General features: G+C 39.4%; 1 protein-coding gene across 2 annotated transcripts in view; it reads left to right on the top strand.

The window, feature by feature from the left end:
- gdpd5b (glycerophosphodiester phosphodiesterase domain containing 5b) overlaps positions 1–20,812 on the top strand; it is a 53,200-nt gene that overhangs the window by 9,593 nt on the left and 22,795 nt on the right. For both annotated transcript variants that reach the window (XR_010015472.1, XM_063016575.1), the window contains exon 2: positions 8,644–8,818. Coding sequence is in view for 1 of the 2 variants with exons in the window: in XM_063016575.1 (XP_062872645.1) it covers positions 8,702–8,818 (117 nt within the window). In the remaining variant the exon portion in view is untranslated. The remainder of the gene's footprint in view (positions 1–8,643; positions 8,819–20,812) is intronic.

Genomic DNA, 20,812 nt, shown 5'->3' with positions numbered 1-20,812 from the left:
TTATAGTTTATTATGTATATATTTAGTAGTAAACTTCTATTGTTTTGTAACCGAGTAAGTCTTATCACTCATTTGGGCAGCACAGTGGCTCGGTGGGTAGCACTTTCACCTCACAACAAGAAGGACCTAGGTTTGATTCAGAGGTGGAGCGTTCCGGGTCATTTCTGTGTGAAGTTTGCATGTTCTCCCTGTGGCTGTGTGGGTTTCCTCCCACAGTACAAAGACATGCAGGCAGGTTAATCTGAGATGCTACAGTTGCTTGTGATGATGTTTGAAGTTGAACTTGAACTGATGAATCATGTGTAACCTGTAACTACTTGTCCTGTCATGAATGTAACTGAAGTCATGACAAATTAATAAATACATATATCACTCATCATATCACTCATTTCCCCCCAGTATAAATATCAAGAAATAAATATCTGACCCATCTGCCTGGGGTTTCTTGGGTGGTGTGACAGTCCTTTCGGTGATGGTGAGAAGTGTTATTATACTGGGTAACATGATGTGTATTTTTATTATTATTAAACTGGCCAGTTAAATAGATGCAATACTGTAGCCTGTTTTTGTAAATGCATCTGAAGAACATGTAAACAATATTACAAAATTAAAGCCACACCAAGATATTAACTAAAAATCAGCTTCACAAAACCTGTCACCAGTGCACCCATCTATAAAGCCTAGCTTGAATTTATTCAGGTGTAAAAACAAAGCAAGCCAGCAGTACAGACTTAAAAAATAACTGTTGTTGCAGTTTGTGAGTGCTATTTCAGAAATTGTAGACTGTTCTGGCAGACACTGTAAAACTGAGGTTGCTCCCACACCCGCTCGGACGGAGAGTATTTTAGGATGGGCGTTGGACAGAGCTGTGTTGAGTAAACAGATGGTGTCTTGAATATTTCTTGATGTCATGGGGAATGTGAGGGAGAGACGGGCTGAGTCAGCTCTGGAGGACTTTCAAAAACAACCAACCTGCTAATGAGATTCTTTTGCATGTGAGCTGATTTATAGGTGTTTCTAGACTTGTCATTCTTAGTCACCTTTAACAGAAAATGTACAAATAATCTTTTAGTCATTTATTATTACCTGGTCACTAAGTCATATGGTTTGGGATACACTTTTATATGGATGTAATATAATAATATAATAAGTTGTAAAAATACTTGCCAAAACTCTTTATGGCAGTGCCTATTTTGTAAAAAATGTTCATGTCACAGTCAGCCAGATGTTAAATGTCAGGCTGATGGTAGTACAATAGTTAAATGCAGCAGATATGGGCAGCATATCCAACAATACACAAACTGTCAACCAGATTACTAGCAGATTACAGTCAATACTCCTTGATACTAGAGGACACAAAGGCTGTGGCATCTAAAAGTACTAACATAATTGCAAATGGTTTTATTGCTGATGAGGATGTGAATATGTCACAACACATAGTGCAACACGTAGTGCCCCTTCTGTATATGGGGCTGCATAGTAGTAAGCCACTTAAAACACCCAGGCTAGTTCTGCCCAGCTTCAAAACCCCCTACAGTAGGCAGCCAGGCACTGGAACAATGTAAGAACCGGAAATGCATCTGTCATTTAACCATGGACAAGATGGCATTAGGATGCACTGTAGGATGATCCACCATAAAACATACAAAAGGAACTGAAGGAACTGCTGGTTATGTCCTGGTACCAGATACCACTGCACTTATTCAGATGTCTTGGGAAGTCTATGTCTTATTTCATTACATATTTTATTACATATCTTTATTTTGAGAGATTATTAGGCAGGTGGTCCTATTGTTTTGGCTCATTGGCATAAAATATATGCGGCATCTTCAAAAAGTTTCCGCACTTATATTTTGGTTGTAAATGGTGAGGGCACTGGTAATTGGTCGTGTCTGAGAGACTGAGAGAGACGCTTATAGTCCAGATTTAGTGCCATCTGATTGCCATTTTTTTGGATGCTCAAAGAAGCTTTAAGGGGAAGAAGATTTTCATGTGATGATGATGTGAAAGCAGCGGTGCATCAGTGGCTACACGCTCAAACAAAAATGTTTTTTGCTGATGGTATTAAAAAGTTGGTACGACGCTGGAAAAATACATCGGAAGGTGATGTAGAAAAGTGATGTCATTTGTTTTTGAAATTCTTAATAAATAGAGTTAAAGAAGTGCGGAAACTTTTTGAAGAACCCTCGTAATATAATACATATTATAAAACGGATAGTTCCGGTCCTAAAATCTGATTGGCTGAGCCGCGTTCGAAACCGTTGTAAAATCCCAGATAAACGCACACCTATGACCACCTCACATCATTCCATATTAATAGAACACTGAAGTCGTGTGTAATTCTGTAGTCCTCGTTATGCCCATATTTGGAGACCCGGGTCTAACTCAGATTTCCTATGGGAAAAATGAACGGGGTTTTCAAAAAATCGGCTCTAGCGCATCCTGTGCTAAATAAACATTTTCAGAACCCTGTACGTTTTGTCCTGTGTACATTTTTCTCCTGTACATCACTGGATCCTCTGAATTACGAGGTTGTTAAAGGGTCGTAATACTAATAATGCTACACGAAAGCTAATGCTACTGCACATTAATTAGACGTCACTGAACTACACCAATCAAATCAACGGAACGAGCGGCTCGCTTTTGGTGAGTACAACCAAAGGCGTAACACCCGACCATCCTTGCTTTCTACTTTAATGTAGCTACCTACAAAAAATATCAGCCAAAACTTGTGAATGTCACTCCACTGAATCGCGCTGCTTCGTGTGGTTATTTAAGAGGCTTATACAAGAAAAAAAAAGAAAACATTAAGAGGCTTCCAGTCTAGTGACGTCAATTCAGTGCGCAGTAGCATTAGCTTACATGTAGCAATATTCATATTTTGACTCTTTAACGACTTCATAATTCAGAGGATCCAGTGATAATGGACAGAAGAATCTCCATAAAACAAAACGTAACAGCTTTGGAACATTTTTTATGACTACAAAATGACGAAACGACTTCAGTGGTCTATATGCCACTGAAAAGAAAAAGTTAATGTTATTTTCGCCCTCATGTTGCCTAGCAACACTGTTAATCGAACTACCTTGCGTCGCGGAAGAATGCTTTATTGTAAGTTTATACACAATAAATACATTTATGAATTAAACATTGTTGTATTTATTGTATTTTATGTTGACCGCCGTTTTATAAAAGCAATAAGCCACTCGAGACTGTGCGTTACTGCTATGATTTTAGCACAGGAAAGAAGTTTCCCTGTGCTATAAACACAGTAACGCATGGCCTCTCGTGGCTTATTGCTTTAATATATAGTCTAAGTGTTACTATTTCGACATAAACAGTAGAGTATTATGGCTTTTTAACACGTAGCTATAATGAAGTTACTTAACACCTTGTTACAAGCTGAAGCTACTTGTGTCTGTGGTCTGTAGTCTCATTTATTTTTGCACAGTAATGTGTAGTCCAGTATGCTGAACCATTTCCCGCACTGACGGGTGTTTTTCTTCTAGTTTTTGGGGAGGTAGGAAATGAGGCAGCAGAAAAAGCAACCCCTCTCTCAGACCCCTGCTCACATGTTTCACTGGAGGATGTTGGAATAAAGGGTCAGCAAGTTGGGCAGTCTGTACATAGTTCATTCATTCTGAGGTTCGTTAGGATTAAATGTTTGATCTTGGTAGTAATTTGAGCTCAGCTCCGTTAAGCTGCTTGGAGTTCCTGGTATGTAAGAATTCTGGTAAATTTACAGTAATCTCTCAGAGCAGTAGTGAGTACAGTCAGAAAGCATGAAGAGAATCCACGCCGTTAAGAGATCAACAGTACAACATAGCTCCTCCTCCTCCTCCTCCTTCTTCTTCTTCATCATCAGAATCAGAATCAGATTTATTGGCCAAGTATGTGGATACACACAAGGAATTTGGTTCCGGCTGATAGTATCTCTCTAGTATAAATACAGTATACAAGACTACATACAGGCAATATATAGAAAAATGTATGTGTGCATGTATGTATGTACAGTATTCAGTGACCAATGTATGTACATATAAGCAGAGGATATTATTATTATTATTATTATTAATACAGATGTTTTTTTTATAATATACTGCCCACGTCAAGGCATGCAATTAAAGGTTTAAATTAGGGCTGTCGAAGTTAACGCGATAATAACGCATTAACGCGACCTCAATTTAACGCGATTAAAAAAATTAGTGCCATTAACGCAAATTCTAGTTCATGTTGACACTTGACTGGTAGAACAAACGTTTTAATGTCGGACTTGCCACCGTTTTTCATTTGCGGTTTGTTAACATAATGTAACCGATCGTCGTAGTGATGCACTTGCATAATAAAGAAATAAATACACGCTATATTCACAAGTTGTCGGGAGCAGAACACTTTATTACACTTAATTAACTTCTTCTTCTGTACCGAATACCGGAAAGCTGAGTCGAGCACGTTAGTTCATGAACTATGGAAGCCCCAAAGGGTCAAAACACACTCACTTCGTGTAGAAACGTCCATCAAACCATCGTCACAATACAACCACAGACAAGTCTGTTACAATAACTACGCCTTATCCCACCTAAAGCACCGCTGATCTACAATGTTTGCTGATGGAGAAATTCTAACCTACAATCTGACATTTACTGCCTAGTATGTGAGTGAATAAACTCCCTTACAGTTTTCTCTTGTCCCAGCAGTTTTTAACATAAGTACATTTAGCATAAAATGTGTTCACCATTTTAATTGTAACATTTCACTTAAAAATCCTTGTTTTCTATAACATTTACACAGATTTTTTTTAATGCGATTAATCGCGATTAACTATATGAAATTCTGAGATTAATCGCGATTAAAAATTTTTATCGTTTGACAGCCCTAGTTTAAATAAAATATAAAGGATCATCTATTACTCTCTGACTGTTAACTGTGGAGTGATTGGGAGGTGGTGATCATTCACTGATGGTGAAGAGACTGTAAAGTGCATCTAGGATTTGTCTGAAATAGGCAGTTCTTAGATGGCTGCAATGCAAATGTCAAAGAAAGAAAATAATTTACAGCTGTTTTACACATTTTGTACTTTTCAACAGCTGTTGAAACCCACCCACCCCACATTCCTGCATGACTGTATTAGTATTGGAAAGAAAAAGAATGAATTTGATAGGTGATGGTGCAAGTAGATAATTTAAGACATCTCTTCCAGTCACAGCAGGGTCAAAGCTCCTGCCAAGTTCCACCTTCTTTCTAGGTCATGACTGGCTAGTCACTGAAAAGCTCTGCGGATGTTTGTTTTCGAGAATGCCATTTTAAAACTGCTTTACCACACCCTGTCTGAAGTGCTTTTATAGCCTATATGTGCCTGTATTTTATCCTCGTCTTAAATTAAGGTGTTGTTTTCTTCAGCAGAAGACCAGTTCTGGCACAAAGACCTAACACTTTCTCACATGGAGCCCACAAACAGTTGTACTGTTCATCCCTTTTATTAAGCATGTTGAGTAAACATCTACAGCACAGGCAGGAAAACAGAATAACACAGAGGTCCCGATTTAGCAGCAATCACCTCTAACACCTGGTTTAAAATAAAAGATTTTCACATTGTTGAGGAAGAATTTTGGACCATTGCTCTGTCCATGTCTTTCAGTTCAGCAGTATTTCTGGGATGGCTTAGCTGCACAGCCCACATCAGCTCATGCCTCATGCCAGTTTTTTTTTGAATGAGCAAAGCACCTGTGAATCCCACACTTCCAGTCTCATCTCTTCATTTGAAACACATTTTGCACCTCAGCTTTTAGAGAAGTCATTAACACAAAGGTTCACTTACTTTCTCTCACTGAACTGTGGCTGTTTACTTAACATGCTCGATAAAAAACTGTTTATCCAAGTCACAATTATAGACCAACACAATTACACCACATTCCGTTAACAATCAATGCGGAAGGAAAAACCCTTTAACTGTAAGTTTTGGGCATGATGCCCTGTTGTACCCAGAAATCAAATTATAATAACAGTCTAGCCCTGGTTGTTATACAAGCCAGTTGGCTCCAATTCTAACACCTTTCAAATGGTATGAAAAATAGCAACTACACCACACTGCAGATTCAGAACTTAAAACTACAAGATCAGGACAGTAACAGTTCAGCCTGGTACAAGTATGATACTTTACAATTGCAATTTGGGAATAGTGACTCGGGTCTTGTTGTATCTTCTAACAGCTGGTGGAGGGTAAAATGTCTGTAAGATGACCTTGCACATGCAGTGTTTATTTATTATTTTACTGGTATTTCTTCTCCTTATGCAAGACCAGTGTATGTAATAAGGTCAGTCATTGTCTAGATAAATTGGTTGGAGGTAACTCACTCAGACAGGCTCTGTCACTACTGTTTGGTACGACTCAGGAAGAATGTTCTTTACCTGTCATAACAGCTCCGCTTTGATATTGCATAAACCTGCTCCATTCACTTTGAATGAACAGTCTGTGTTTTCATCACAAGATCCTTTCAGCAGGAGATAATCCGTGTCATTGTTTTACCCTCCTGTATCAGATATTAAGCAACAGAAGTGATAACAATGCCGTCTATTATACTAGAATGCAGACGGCGTAATCATCTCATATAGATGTCATTCATGTTGGATGTGAAATAATTGATACATGATGACTGATTGTGTTTTTCATTTTGGTAGAACATAGAGGATTCTAGTTTAGCCTATAAATGCACATTCGCTTCATATTAACAGGTGTCTGATATAGGGGTGGTCATTCAGTAAGTCGAAAGTATGAATATGGCACCAAAGTATTAACACCAAGGTTTAAGAATGATTGCTTATATAATCCTAAAAACAGCGTTCTGACGGTAACATATGGAGGTGTCGTATCTATGAGCCAACTTGATTTACTAATCCAGATGCTTTAAGTTTTACGATCATCTCTAAGCTTGCCCTGGTATAAAGATAAGGGTTTCAGCATTCCAGAACAATCCACTGACTAAATCTGAGCCTCGCAAAGACTGAGAGCCTTGCTGGGTGTTGGTAAAGCCCTGCGACTACATGCTGTCCAGGGTATTTCTGTCTTGTGCCCAGTGCTTCCTGGTGGAACAGGACCTGCTGCAATCCTGATCATGATAACACAGCCTTAAAGGCCCAGCAAGTCTGAAAAAGTCTGAAAACTGAAAAAAGCTCAGCTGAGTATCTATGGCAGAGCTTTTAACCTCCTCTGTACATAGTACTCCAGTGTTCTCTCAGCCCTCAAAAACATGCTGGTAGGATGATTGGCTGGTCGCAGGTGTAGATGGTTGTGAAAGGGTAAGTGTGTAACAGCCTGTGGCAGACTAGCACCCTATCCAGGGTGTATTCCTACCTCTCCACTCTGGTCATGATTAAGCTGAAACGTAAACGTGAAAGACAGATCATTTAAATCAGTGTCTGTTAGTTTAGGTCAGGTAATCAGGAGTTCTGTACGTTCTCTCGTTTCTCTATACTAGCAAATTTAATTCAGCATTTTTTGTTGAAGTTGTGTATATACTGTAAATATAGAGTTTGACTTTCACACATGTTTACAAAGCCAAGTGTACAATTTCAAAAATCTTCCACATCTTTCTCACAATTGTCACACCTTATTATGGAGCAGTTTGGCTTTTAGACCTGAGTTTGGCTTAGTAAGCCATAGGTTGGGTTTATTTTTTTTCTGCGTTTTTCTCCCATTTTCTCCCAATTTAGCATAGTCAATTTGTCTTCTGCTGCTGGGGGATCCCCGATTTTCTTTTGCAGTTGAAGAGGGTATATTGCTGCTCACGCCTCCTCTGACCCGCGCGCAGCCCTTAACGGAACCCATGCACTCTGCACAGGCGCCTCTATTTGCCAATCAGGGTCCTTACACAGCGTTTAACGACACTGCCCCACATATTCCGGCCATCCCTCCCTGCAGGCACTGCCAATTTCGAACCGAGGAGTTCAGAATCTCGGCGCTGATGTGCTAATTGAATATCCTGCTGCGCCACCTGGGCGCCCTAGGTTGGGTTCTTAACAGACACAATTGCCCACGTCTGAGGCAGGGAAGGCCAAATTGGGACTCCTTCTTGACACATGCATGGTGGGGGGATTACAGAGAGCATAGCATATCGCTTCCTGTTAAGCATGAAAGATAAATGAGATATTTCTAACGTTTGGCAACACTTCGGTAAAGTCTGATGAAAGGGGAACTCTAGTGGACAACATAAAGCCTTGACCTTTACTCTATTAAACACCTTAAATAATAACATTGACTGAGATTAAGGCCTACCCGCCTGCTTTTCTGACAGAAAGCTTAAAAAAATTAAAGTAACGAAAGTGAAGACTTTTATTGATCTTAGATCCTAGTTCTGACCCCACTAATGTCAATTTGCCGCTATTGGGTTTGTAAGCTAAGCCCTTTACTCCCAATTGGGGTGGGACTTCATCTTAATGCCCATGGTTTTGCACTGGGATGCCCAACAACCTCATGATCAGATGGTCAGGTGTCCACATTATTTTGGCAATAAAGTTTCTCAGTGTGTTTGAAAGATTTTACTGACATACTTTGATAAATGTAATAATTTAAGTGGCTGCTGAAAATCAGTGCGGTTAAACCACTATCTCTCTCCCTCTGTCTGTCTTGTACTTTTCTCTTTGTAGGGTGCTGTGTTATCAGTGGGATGGTAGACGGTTGGAGTAGAGTCTAGGTTGAAGGAGCATGGTGAAGCACCAACCCCTGCAGGTTTATGAGAGACAGCTCTGTTTGTCCTGTCTAACTGGGATCTACGGCTGCCGGTGGAAACGCTACCAGCGCTCTCATGATGATACCACTAAGGTTAGTCTCACACATGATACCACATTTACTGTGCTAATCAAGAGCTTGTCTGTATTGTGGAGTCTGATGTCTTGGGAAGAACCTCCTACTGAAGCCTCTCAGTTTTAGCCATCAGGCTGCAGAAGCCCTTGCCTGGTTGCTGAAGGCTAAACAGGCAGTTAATGGGGTGGTTGGAGTCCTTGATGATTTTTATTGCTCTGGTGCAGCATGGCCTGATGTGAAAGCAGTCCTACAGATACGCTCAGCTAAGCGCACCACTCTCTACAGTGCTTTGTGGTTCTGAACAGAACACTTACTGTACCACACTGAGATGTATTGCGTCAGTATACTTTCTGTGGCCCCAGTATAAAAAGTGTTCTGGATCACTGGGGAGACTGAATTTTCTTAGGTGCTATAACTGTTGTCTGGCTTTTGTTCACCTGAGTAGCTTCAGGTACCAACTTGAATGTGTTGAGTCCAGGTCAGGTCCTCACATATGTGTACTGTAAGGTCATTTTATGTGGTCCCAACAATCCAGTGTTTACATTCATTCATTTACATTCTCGGCATTTAGCTGACGCTTTTATCCAGAGGGACTTACAGTACTTTGACAGTATATTGTCCAAGCAATTGAGGGTTAAGGGCCTTGCTCAAGGGCCCAACAGTAGTCCAGTACCCTAACCCTATCTCTAACCCTACAACTGCCCTATTACAACTGCAACTACAACTGCAGTCATAAACCATTTGGCATTAATATTGACTCCTCCTTTCACACTCTTCCACCCCAAATCTATCACAAGATTTTGGAGGTTATCTGTGAGAATTTGTCCTCATTCATTCATTAGCACATTTGTAAGGTCACGTGCTGATGTTGGGTGAGGGTCTGGCTAGCAATCAATCAAGGGCTCTGCACAGTCCAGTAAAAAGTACTGATTGATTGATTGATTTTATATTTATATTGACTATATGGTCAAAAGTATTTGGACACCTGACTATGGGCTTATTATGACGTCCCACTCCAAAAACAAATACTATTAAAGTGTTGTTTCGCTGCTGCCTTCTTCTTTAGCCCACAACCAGTTTCTTGGTTTTGCTTATGTTCAGCAAGACCATTACCAGCTACTTATCAAGATAGGTGGCCCTATTATTGTAAATGAGGTCCAGAATTAATGTATGGTCAGAAAACTTGACTGGAAAGACACCCATTCGTGTGTAGGGAGTAAAACTGTCTAGGTCCGTTTTTGTAATGATTACAGTGGACTGTTTTGTACCTTGGTGTAGCGTAAGAGGAAACCATAATCAATCACAATGTAGATAATAGTAGCCTGGGTCTGGTTTCCATAAGCAGATTATAGATTAAACCAACAGTTGGGATCAGTATTGTGTTAGTACATTTTATTTAGTCTTTATTTTTTATTAACTGTTTTATCCTGGTCAGGGTCTCAGTGGGCGGTTTCACCAAGAAACACTGGGCACAAAGCAGAAATACCATGGACAGGGTGTTACCCCCATCCCAAAGTCTGTGCCTAATACATGGTCATGTATTTTTTTCCAAGTGTGGTTGTTTCACTTTTGTGAACCGAACATCTGGTGTTGGGGCATGGCAGGGTAAATGGTTGATGTCACCGGACAGTGGTGAATTCTACACAATTCTATGCACACACACACACACACACACACACACACACACACACACACACACACACACACACACACACACACACACAAACTGTCAATAATGCCACTGTCTCACCCAGACAGTATGCTTCGACTGGGCTACTTCAGCAGCAACAAGGTGATTTTCCAATTAGTCCTGACCAGGACAGTGGCAAAATCAACACATGCATTAGACCACATCGCCACACAATTACACACCATATTTTATCTGTACTGTTTGAACATCACCAGGATACATTTGCTAGCATATTTAGGTATTGGTATTAACTACTAAAAAACAATGCTATTACTACAACACTAATTCAGAGAATAGACAGAACCTTAATTTTATTTTCATTATTATAAACATGCAAAAAAATTTAAAGTCTTATTTCATATGTATATTTCAATGGTTTTTCTTCTGTATAAATGCTGATTTAATAAATGTGTTTTATAATAAAAGGTTTCATATAATTTACATAACATCAGTCATTCAATTTTACAGTGGTGCAAAAATGAAGGACCATGTATTTACCTAGCTTCTGTATTAAACACTTAATTAAACTCACATTCGGTTTGTGGAAAACATAATCAAAGAAACATGATATGAAATGTGATAACCTAAAGAAATCATCATAGTTATTTAAAAAGGTCATGGCTGGTGAACACATTTTTACTTTCTTGTGTTTTCTGATGAACTGAATAAACTAATTCAAATGAAATGCATTTTCAGGTGAAATTATTTAATTCATTTAATCATTAAATATCCTCAAAAACATCCTCAAACTCAGGCTCCTAATTAATTGCCTTTGATGTAAGAATGTTACCCTCAATGCTTTCATCTAGTTAATTAGAGGACGGACGTCTGGTCACTTGAGATTTTGTGTTATTAATCTGTGCCAAAAGAAATTTGTATTGAGACGTGCTAACAGATTGCCAACAGTCAAATAAAACAATTAGGCCATTATGGCAGATTTAATCATTCTTTTTTTTTCAACCACTTTATGCTGGTCAAGGTCACAGCAGGTCTGGTTTTCTCAGAAAACACTGGGTGCAAGTCAGAAATACCCTGAACGGGGGGCTCCTGTTCATCAACTGGCTATATTATTTTAGTTTCTATCACTTTACTTCTTAAATTTAGCAAATAAACTGAAATTGTGAGATGAGAAAATGCTGAATGGCCCATGTTTCTCTGTAGTACATGTTTTACCTTATTTTAGTTAGAAACATGAATTTTCGCTTTTATAAAACTTTTACTAAACACTGTTATGCAGCAGCTAAGGCCAAAAGTACATTACATCTTCTATTTTAGGCACGTAGACACTAAAACATTGCAGGCAGCTATTTTTATACAGTGTATAAACCTGACACAAAGAACGTATCCGCATGTATTTCCTCAGTAATATACGGGTTCTTCTGAGAATGTTATTTGCGGTGTTATACGGGTGGTTTCTGTTTTGTTGTTTGGGTAAATAATGAGGCATCATACCATGTTTACTGTCACCAGCTCTTTACAGCACTTGGGTAATTAGGCAGGAGGTGAGAACAGTGCTGCTGAGCAGCTGGTCTGTAGGATTTTCACATATTCTTTAAGGAACCCCTGAATTTAACAACATGCTTATTATATTCCTGAGAATTCTGACAGTTTTTCTGCACAGTGATGTGTGATCTATTGAGAAGAAAACAGCATTAATTAGAATCTGGGAATTTACATCTGAGTTTATATTATGAAAAATAAAGCTGTGTACCCTAAGAGCAAATGTTAGCTGGGCAGCTAGCTAGGTCATGTTAACCTCAAAGCATTGACTATGCACAGACCGTTCTCAGTAGTGTGATCACACTAACATGGCAGTACCATGGTGTTGAGTTAGGAGACTATGAATATTTTCATTTTTTCATGCTCACTGTTTGGTAATCTCTCCCTTTAGCAGTGGGCAGTTTCTTATTGAAGATTACATTAGCTTTAGATTTTTGGTTAGGGGCCATTTCATGTTTAAAAAATAGAATAGAATGCCTTTTTGTCATATATACGTACATATACAGTTGTACAGTACAGTACTTCCTTTGCATATTCCAGTTGTTTGGAAGCTGGGGTCAGAGCTCAGAGCTGGGATTCGAACTCTTTTCAGTTGATGGCCCAAAGCTCTACCCACTAGACTACCACTGTCCCGTAATCCCAGCAATACTGCTATATCTGCTACACAGTTATCAGTACAACATACACTTACATATCACTACTATGTTAGTCACTGCAGTGCTGAGTGGGGTCCACTATCCAAATGAAATCTGGTCAGTGAGGGTCATATTAAGGTCCATTTCCATTAATGGATGGGTTAGTGCAGGTGACAAGTGTACAGAACAACATATACATTCAGTGAGTGTATATTAAAATACAATACAATAAATGAACTCCATGCTTTGATAGGGCGACACGGTGGCTAAGTGGGTAGCACTGTCGCCTCACAGCAAGAAGGTCCTGGGTTCAATCCACAGGAGGGGCCGCCCGGGTCCTTTCTGTGTGGAGTTTGCATGTTCTCCTCGTGTCTGCGTGGGTTTCCTCCGGGTGGTCCGGTTTCCTCCCACAGCCCAAAGACGTGCAAGTGAAGTGAATTGGAGACAGTAAATTGTCCATGTCTGTGTTCGATATAACCTTGTGAACTGATGAATCTTGTGTAAAGAGTAACTACCATTCCTGTCATGAATGTAACCAAAGTGTAAAACATGACGTTAAAATCCTAATAAACAAACAAACATGCTTTGATGATGTAAAATGGCATTCAGAGCTTCTTTTTGACTGCTGGTAAATGCTTTGATTTGTGAATCACAATACTGACATGGCATCACAGCCTTTTTAGTAAAATTCATTGCCATACATAAACCAGAATTGTCCATCTCTGTTTCTTTGACCTGTTAAGAGCAGTGTGTCTCTCTTACTCAAAGCTTCACTCTGTTAAAAAGCCTCCTGTCAGAAGAAAGTGCAGGCCCTCGCTTGCCTGATACGAGTGGGTGTTTTTCTGCCCCAGCACTACTGTTATGATGTACTGCTGATCTTGTGCACTAAGCCGGAATAGATGGTGTAGCAGGATTTATAATCTGAAGCCTGAGGATTTATCAGTGATGTGGTAACATTCATGAAAAGCCCCCAGGAGACGATTTTACTACACAGTTAGATTTGTTCAAAATTGTAATGCATGAATTAGAATCATCGTGGATATAAAAAGAGCGATTAGAATACCCCCTGGGTGATAATACTTGGGCCAAATGGTCGAATCATTTAATAAATGAGCAAGATAAATAATATGCGATAGCTGTTTAGAAAAGAATGAAATAGACTTTTCAGATTTACAGTTTTTTTGTGTCCACAAAGCATAATAAATCAGCCACAATATATTTGGTGTCCAGAGTTACAAGGCTAAAATTGCTGTCATACCGAAAATGGCCAAAAGCTCATAACTGGCTCATTTTTGTGATGCCCCAAATTTAGTAACATATGAGTTAGCATAATGTGTGCATACACACACATGATAGGAACCTACTGTATATGCCATGGCAATTTTGGGGTTTTAATGATTTCTGCCTCTTTGTGAATAAATAATTATAGCACATTCTTTAAATACTTATTTGTCGTTTCATTTCAAGTTTGTTTTACCACCATGTTTTATTCTGGTCAGGGTCACTGCGGGCTTCCCGTAATTACTGGGCACAATGCAGTAACATGCCCAGGAAAGAACACCAGTCCATCGTGAGACCTCTGCCACCATCCCTAGACTTACTGTAGCCAATCATTCTGTTGTACGTGGCTGTTGTTTCAATTAGTGCATGTGTCAATCACACAGCAGTAAAAAAGCTCCAGCGTTTTCCCTTGTGATGTAGCACAGATTCTCAATAAACTGCATTTTAAACATTACCTGAGAATCTCAGGAGTTAAAATAAAAAATATCCTCTTTAACTACCATATAAAATGTGTTAAATTAGCATCTACTGTCCATTCAGTGGTCGGGTGGTCAGTTCTGGTCTAATAATCTAAGAAATATGACTAGTATTATGTGGTTCTGTTATTATTTATTTATTTATTTATTTATTTATTTGCATTTTAACGTCATGTTTTACACACTTTGGTTACATTTGTGACAAAATAGGTAGTTACACCTGGTCACACCTGATCCATCAGTTCACAGGTTTAATGTCAAACACAGTCATGGACAATTTTGTGTCTTCAATTTACCACTTGGACTTGGACTTGGACTGCGGGAGGAAACAGGAGCTCCCGGAGGAAACCCACGCAGACACAGGGAGAACATACAAACTCCACACAGAGCGGACCCGGACCGCCCCACCTCGGAATTGAACCCAGGACCTTCTTGCTGTGAGGCGACAGTGCTTGTGTTTTTGATATATATATAAAAAAAATTCTACCACTCTATCCTGGTCAGGGTCACAATGGAACCGTTTTTCTTTTTTTGAATCGCTGGGCACAATGCAGTAACACCCCAGACAGGCCTCTAAATATAACATTAGTTGTGGTGACAGTATTATCTCTACTATCTCTCTCTTCCTTTTTCTCTCGTGTAAGTGTTGTAAATTATTTGTTGTAAATCTGTAAACTGGCGTTCCGCCCACATTTGCCTCCCCGAGCTCCTGTTCTTGTTCGGCCCATTTTCTAGGCATCCATTGTTAAATATCTTAGACACCACCTCTGGCAGCAGGACAAAGCCTAGATTAGATGAAGAGGATGGCATGTCACACATATCTGCTCATGCTGGCCTGTTTGGTTTTCCTAACACAATGGCTTCATCTGACCATGAGCTTTCTTCTGTTATCTAACTCTGAGCTTCTAGCTGGATGAGACCTGCCCTCGTGTTTGTGTGTGCTGTGTTAAATGCTGCGGCTCCACTGAAAACTGATCCTCCTCAGTAATAATTGAGAGATTTTCCATTTAACCGGCCCTTTAGCTTCAGCACAAAGAGTCTGTAAATAGTCCTGCAACGTTTTACTGGAGCTGCTGGACCGCAGACTCTATACAAACTATACACATTCTGCTGGCATTTACATAATCTACCCTAGATTTTTAACCCCTCAGGCTGTGCTTTTATATATATATATATACACACACACACACACACACACACACACACACACACACACACACACACACACACACACATAGACATACAGTGTATCACAAAAGTGAGTACACCCCTCACATTTCTGCAAATATTTTATTATATCTTTTCATGAGACAACACTATAGACATGAAACTTGGATATAAGTTAGAGTAGTCAGTGTACAACTTGTATAGCAGTGTAGATTTACTGTCTTCTGAAAATAACTCAACACACAGCCATTAATGTCTAAATGGCTGGCAACATAAGTGAGTACACCCCACAGTGAACATGTCCAAATTGTGCCCAAAGTGTCAATATTTTATGTGACCACCATTATTATCCAGCACTGCCTTAACCCTCCTGGGCATGGAATTCACCAGAGCTGCACAGGTTGCTACTGGAATCCTCTTCCACTCCTCCATGATGACATCACGGAGCTGGTGGATGTTAGACACCTTGAACTCCTCCACCTTCCACTTGAGGATGCGCCACAGGTGCTCAATTGGGTTTAGTCCATCACCTTTACCTTCAGCTTCCTTAGCAAGGCAGTTGTCATCTTGGAGGTTGTGTTTGGGGTCGTTATCCTTTTGGAAAACTGCCATGAGGCCCAGTTTTCGAAGGGAGGGGATCATGCTCTGTTTCAGAATGTCACAGTACATGTTGGAATTCATGTTTCCCTCAATGAACTGCAGCTCCCCAGTGCCTGCAGCACTCATGCAGCCCAAGACCATGATGCTACCACCACCATGCTTGACTGTAGGCAAGATACAGTTGTCTTGGTACTTCTCACCAGGGCGCCGCCACACATGCTGGACACCATCTGAGCCAAACAAGTTTATCTTGGTCTCGTCAGACCACAGGGCATTCCAGTAATCCATGTTCTTGGACTGCTTGTCTTCAGTAAACTGATTGCTGGCTTTCTTGTGCGTCAGCTTCCTTCTGGGATGACGACCATGCAGACCGAGTTGATGCAGTGTGCGGCGTATGGTCTGAGCACTGACAGGCTGACCTCCCACGTCTTCAACCTCTGCAGCAATGCTGGCAGCACTCATGTGTCTATTTTTTAAAGCCAACCTCTGGATATGACGCCGAACACGTGGACTCAACTTCTTCGTTCGACCCTGGAGAAGCCTGTTCCGAGTGGAACCTGTCCTGGAAAACCGCTGTATGACCTTGGCCACCATGCTGTAGCTCAGTTTTAGGGTGTTAGCAATCTTCTTATAGCCTAGGCCATCTTTGTGGAGAGCAACAATTCTATTTCTCACATCCTCAGAGAGTTCTTTGCCATCAGGTGCCATGTTGAATATCCAGTGGCCAGTATGAGAGAATTGTACCCAAAACACCAAATTTAACAGCCCTGCTCCCCATTTACACCTGGGACCTTGACACATGACACCAGGGAGGGACAACGACACATTTGGGCACAATTTGGACATGTTCACTGTAGGGTGTACTCACTTATGTTGCCAGCTATTTAGACATTAATGGCTGTGTGTTGAGTTATTTTCAGAAGACAGTAAATCTACACTGCTATACAAGCTGTACACTGAATACTCTAAGTTATATCCAAGTTTCATGTCTATAGTGTTGTCCCATGAAAAGATATAATGAAATATTTGCAGAAATGTGAGGGGTGTACTCACTTTTGTGATACACTGTACATATATATATATATATATATATACACACACACACACACATATACACACACACACATATACACACACACACACATACATATATATATATATATATATATATATATATATATATATATATATATATATATATATACTGTATAATATATATATATATATATATAAACACAGCCCGAGGGGTTAAATGTCTATTGTGATCTACAGTATATGTGTATATGTATATATATGGCCAGTGGTGTGTGTGCCCTGTGATGGACCCATTGAGACCCTGACCAGGATAAAGCGGTGGTAAAACAGACAATGAATGAATGAACAGTTTGTTTTAAGTGATGCAAACTTAAATCCATGTTTGTGACAGGTGGACAAAATGTTTGCATAGCACATGGAAGTACTTTTCTGGCTGTGTCCAGTGTCTCTTTCCTTCAATAAGAGGCCACTTATAAATACCAGAAGACCTTAAAGTGTATGCAGTAGTAGTGTAAATTGCCCAGGTTCTGTTAAATATGGGTCACAATTCTCGTGTTGGGTGGAGGGTGTGTATAGTATGATTTTCAGTGACTGGCATAGAGAGACTGAATCTGACAGCACAGCACATTCAGCTTGCAAACAGAAGCTGCTGATGCTGTAGATCAGCCTGTAAACAGGCCAGCAAATTCACCAGCACTGAGAGAATGGACTGGAAAAGACTGGAAAATAGAACAATGGAAATGGACTTCGTATAATCCACATTTCTTGTTTACCGTTGCATTAAAGTGTAGGACTGTGAAACAGGGAGGGTCATCCCTGTCAGCATCCTAATTAATCATCAATATCTCAAATAATTGAAGTTGAATATGTAACATTTGTCATAGCTGTAATAAAGCAATTGTAATATCTGTAATATAATGATGTATAATAAAAGTATGCGTAATACTTATGCCAGTCATCCATAGGAGCAGGAAGCACAGTCTATTAATACAGTGAACTTTATGGCATTTTGTGGAAGGGGTGCATTTTGAATGCATTCTAACCCGACGTTAAGATGCAACATTACGTTTTGTTTGGTGATTGTACATCCCTAAAACTGGCAGGTTTTATTTTACCTGCTAATAATAAGTTCAATTCATACATTATTTATTTAAAGCTTTACAAAGACAGTCAGCACTATGAGAAAGTCCATTGGTCAAGCTCTTGGTTCTACAGTGCTTTTACAAAATAAATACCAAGTATATTCTATCAGCGCTAGAGAATATGGTAGTCTCTTTACAGGCTGATGTACATACATGGGTAACTGGATATTACTAGATTGAAAGATGTAGGAAAAACACATAAATAGATCAAATAAATAACACACAAATCTTTGTTTTTTTTGCCAGAATTTGACAAATCTTAGCCTTCATGAATTAAGCTTATATTTTTAAACACTTTTAGCTGAGGCAGTTGTCAGCAGTTGTTGCTTACTGACTGTTTGATGTAAAATTGTATCAAATCTATTTACTAACATAGTTTAGCAACAGAAATGTTAATGTGCTCTCTGCAACATGTACAGTGTTAGATGTTACAGAAATGGCCAGAGTTTTATTATATGTTCTGCTGCTGGTTTGATAGTCGACCGGTTCTGTTCTGCCCTACATTTCACCTTCATGCCCTTGTGCAGACCTGCCGCCCCCCCCAGTGTATCTGTAAACATGTCGAGCTGTTACATGAACTGATCTGTCTGTGTGGGTGTGTACGATTAAAATTATAGAATAAATAGAGATGTGAAAAATATGTGTCTGTGCTGATGTAGTTCCATATTTATTTTTACTTTTCTTTATCGCTCATGTGAGTGTTGGGCAAAAAACTATTTCTTGGCATGAATACTAGTAGCAATACTGCCTGTTCGTATGCTTCTCTCTCTCTCTCTCTCTTTCTCTCTCTGTGTGTGTGTGTGTGTGTGTGTGTGTGTGTGTGTGTGTGTGTGTTACAATCTTGCTTCTCACCTTTTTATCATGTAAGAAGTTTGAACCCTAAGGGGAGCAGGCGTGTGTGGGTGTGTTTGTGTATTTTCATCTTTCATAATGTTTCTATGCTTGGCACCCCTTCTTTCTATAAGTTCATTCTTCATGACCACACCCATCGTCACTTGGCGTATAAAATCAATACTATAAAATATGTTGTATTATTTTGGTTTTAGTGGAGTATTAACAGTACTAAAAATAAAATATTAAAAATGATAAACACAAAAATACATGACAAAAATCCACAGAGCAAGTTTCACTATTAATATAATTGTATTAACACGTTACTAATGGATAGGTTATTATCACTGTATGAATAATTTAATAGTGTTATGTGTTTAACATATGTGAGACATTGTTTACTTGGAGAGCTTTTTTTTTTTACTTCTTTATTTCTTAGAAGCAGTGTAACAAGTTCACCTTTAGTCCTCTGATTACATTTTGACCAGCGTGTCAGATATAATTCATTAAGATTAAGAAGGAAACAGATTAACTTATTGTCTGATGTTTATTGCTTATTAAAACGTTGTTTATCTGCCCACGTATGTGACTGATTTGCTGCTGTTAGTCATAAATAAGTCCAGTGATCTAATGAGAGAGACTATTGCCATCAAGCAAAAAAGATAAAGTAATGCAACATTAAACACACACACACACACACACACACACACACACACACACACACACACACACACACACACTGTACACTGTATTAAGCAGCCAGTGACAGGTCACTGTGTAGAAGCTTTGCTCCACACTGTTCTGTTTTTTTTTTTTATTTAGAGTGAGAGAAAGTAAGTAAAAGTTCAACCCAATTTATATTATTTTATTTTTTGTAGAAAAATGATTTAAAAAGATAAAAATTACATTTTCAATGCCCAGGTGGCGCAGCGGGATATTTCGCTAGCACACCAGCGCAGATATTCTGAACTCCTTGGTTCGAAACTCGGCAGTGCCTCTGGTCGGCTGGGCGCCATCTAGCAGGCATAATTGGCAGTGCCTGCAGCAGACACTGTTCTGCTAGGGTGGGATGACGGACTATGTGGGTGGGCTCTTCAAACGCTGTGTAAGGTTGGCAGATAGAAAGGCGCCTGTGTGGAATGCATGGGTGAAAAAGGGTTCCGCTAATGGCTGCATGCGGGTCGGAGGAGGCACGAGCAGCAATATAACCACCTCTACTGCAATCAGGGATCCCCCAGCAGTGGAAGACAAATTGACTAAGCTAACTTGGGAGAAAATGCATAAATAAAAAAAATAAAAAAACATTTTCCTTTTCTCTGACTTCAGATATAGTTGCCATTTACAGAAATAGTTTTTGTTCTCTCCGTATGCATTCGAATAGTCCTCTCCCATTCTCTGATTTTAGATTTCATGTTTTTACTTGCTGCCTGATAAAACTATTTTAGTTTTCATTCTGCAACTGTTGTGCATTTAGTCGGTCTTGTTCTTGACCTGTCTATCACTGATAGTTAGAAATATATTGTTGGTATTGCATAAAGGTTTTATAGACAGATAAGTTAATGATTAATCCTTATTAAAGTGATGGGAAAGAAAATGTGTCAAGTCAAAAACAGATGAACATGATTCTAACCACACTGCTTTATTGTCCTAGTTTG

The sequence above is a fragment of the Trichomycterus rosablanca genome, chromosome 20, assembly GCF_030014385.1.
Source record: "Trichomycterus rosablanca isolate fTriRos1 chromosome 20, fTriRos1.hap1, whole genome shotgun sequence".
Lineage (NCBI taxonomy): Eukaryota > Metazoa > Chordata > Actinopteri > Siluriformes > Trichomycteridae > Trichomycterus > Trichomycterus rosablanca.
The sequence above is the reverse complement of the archived record's forward strand: the minus strand, read 5'-3'. Positions and strand labels throughout refer to the sequence as shown.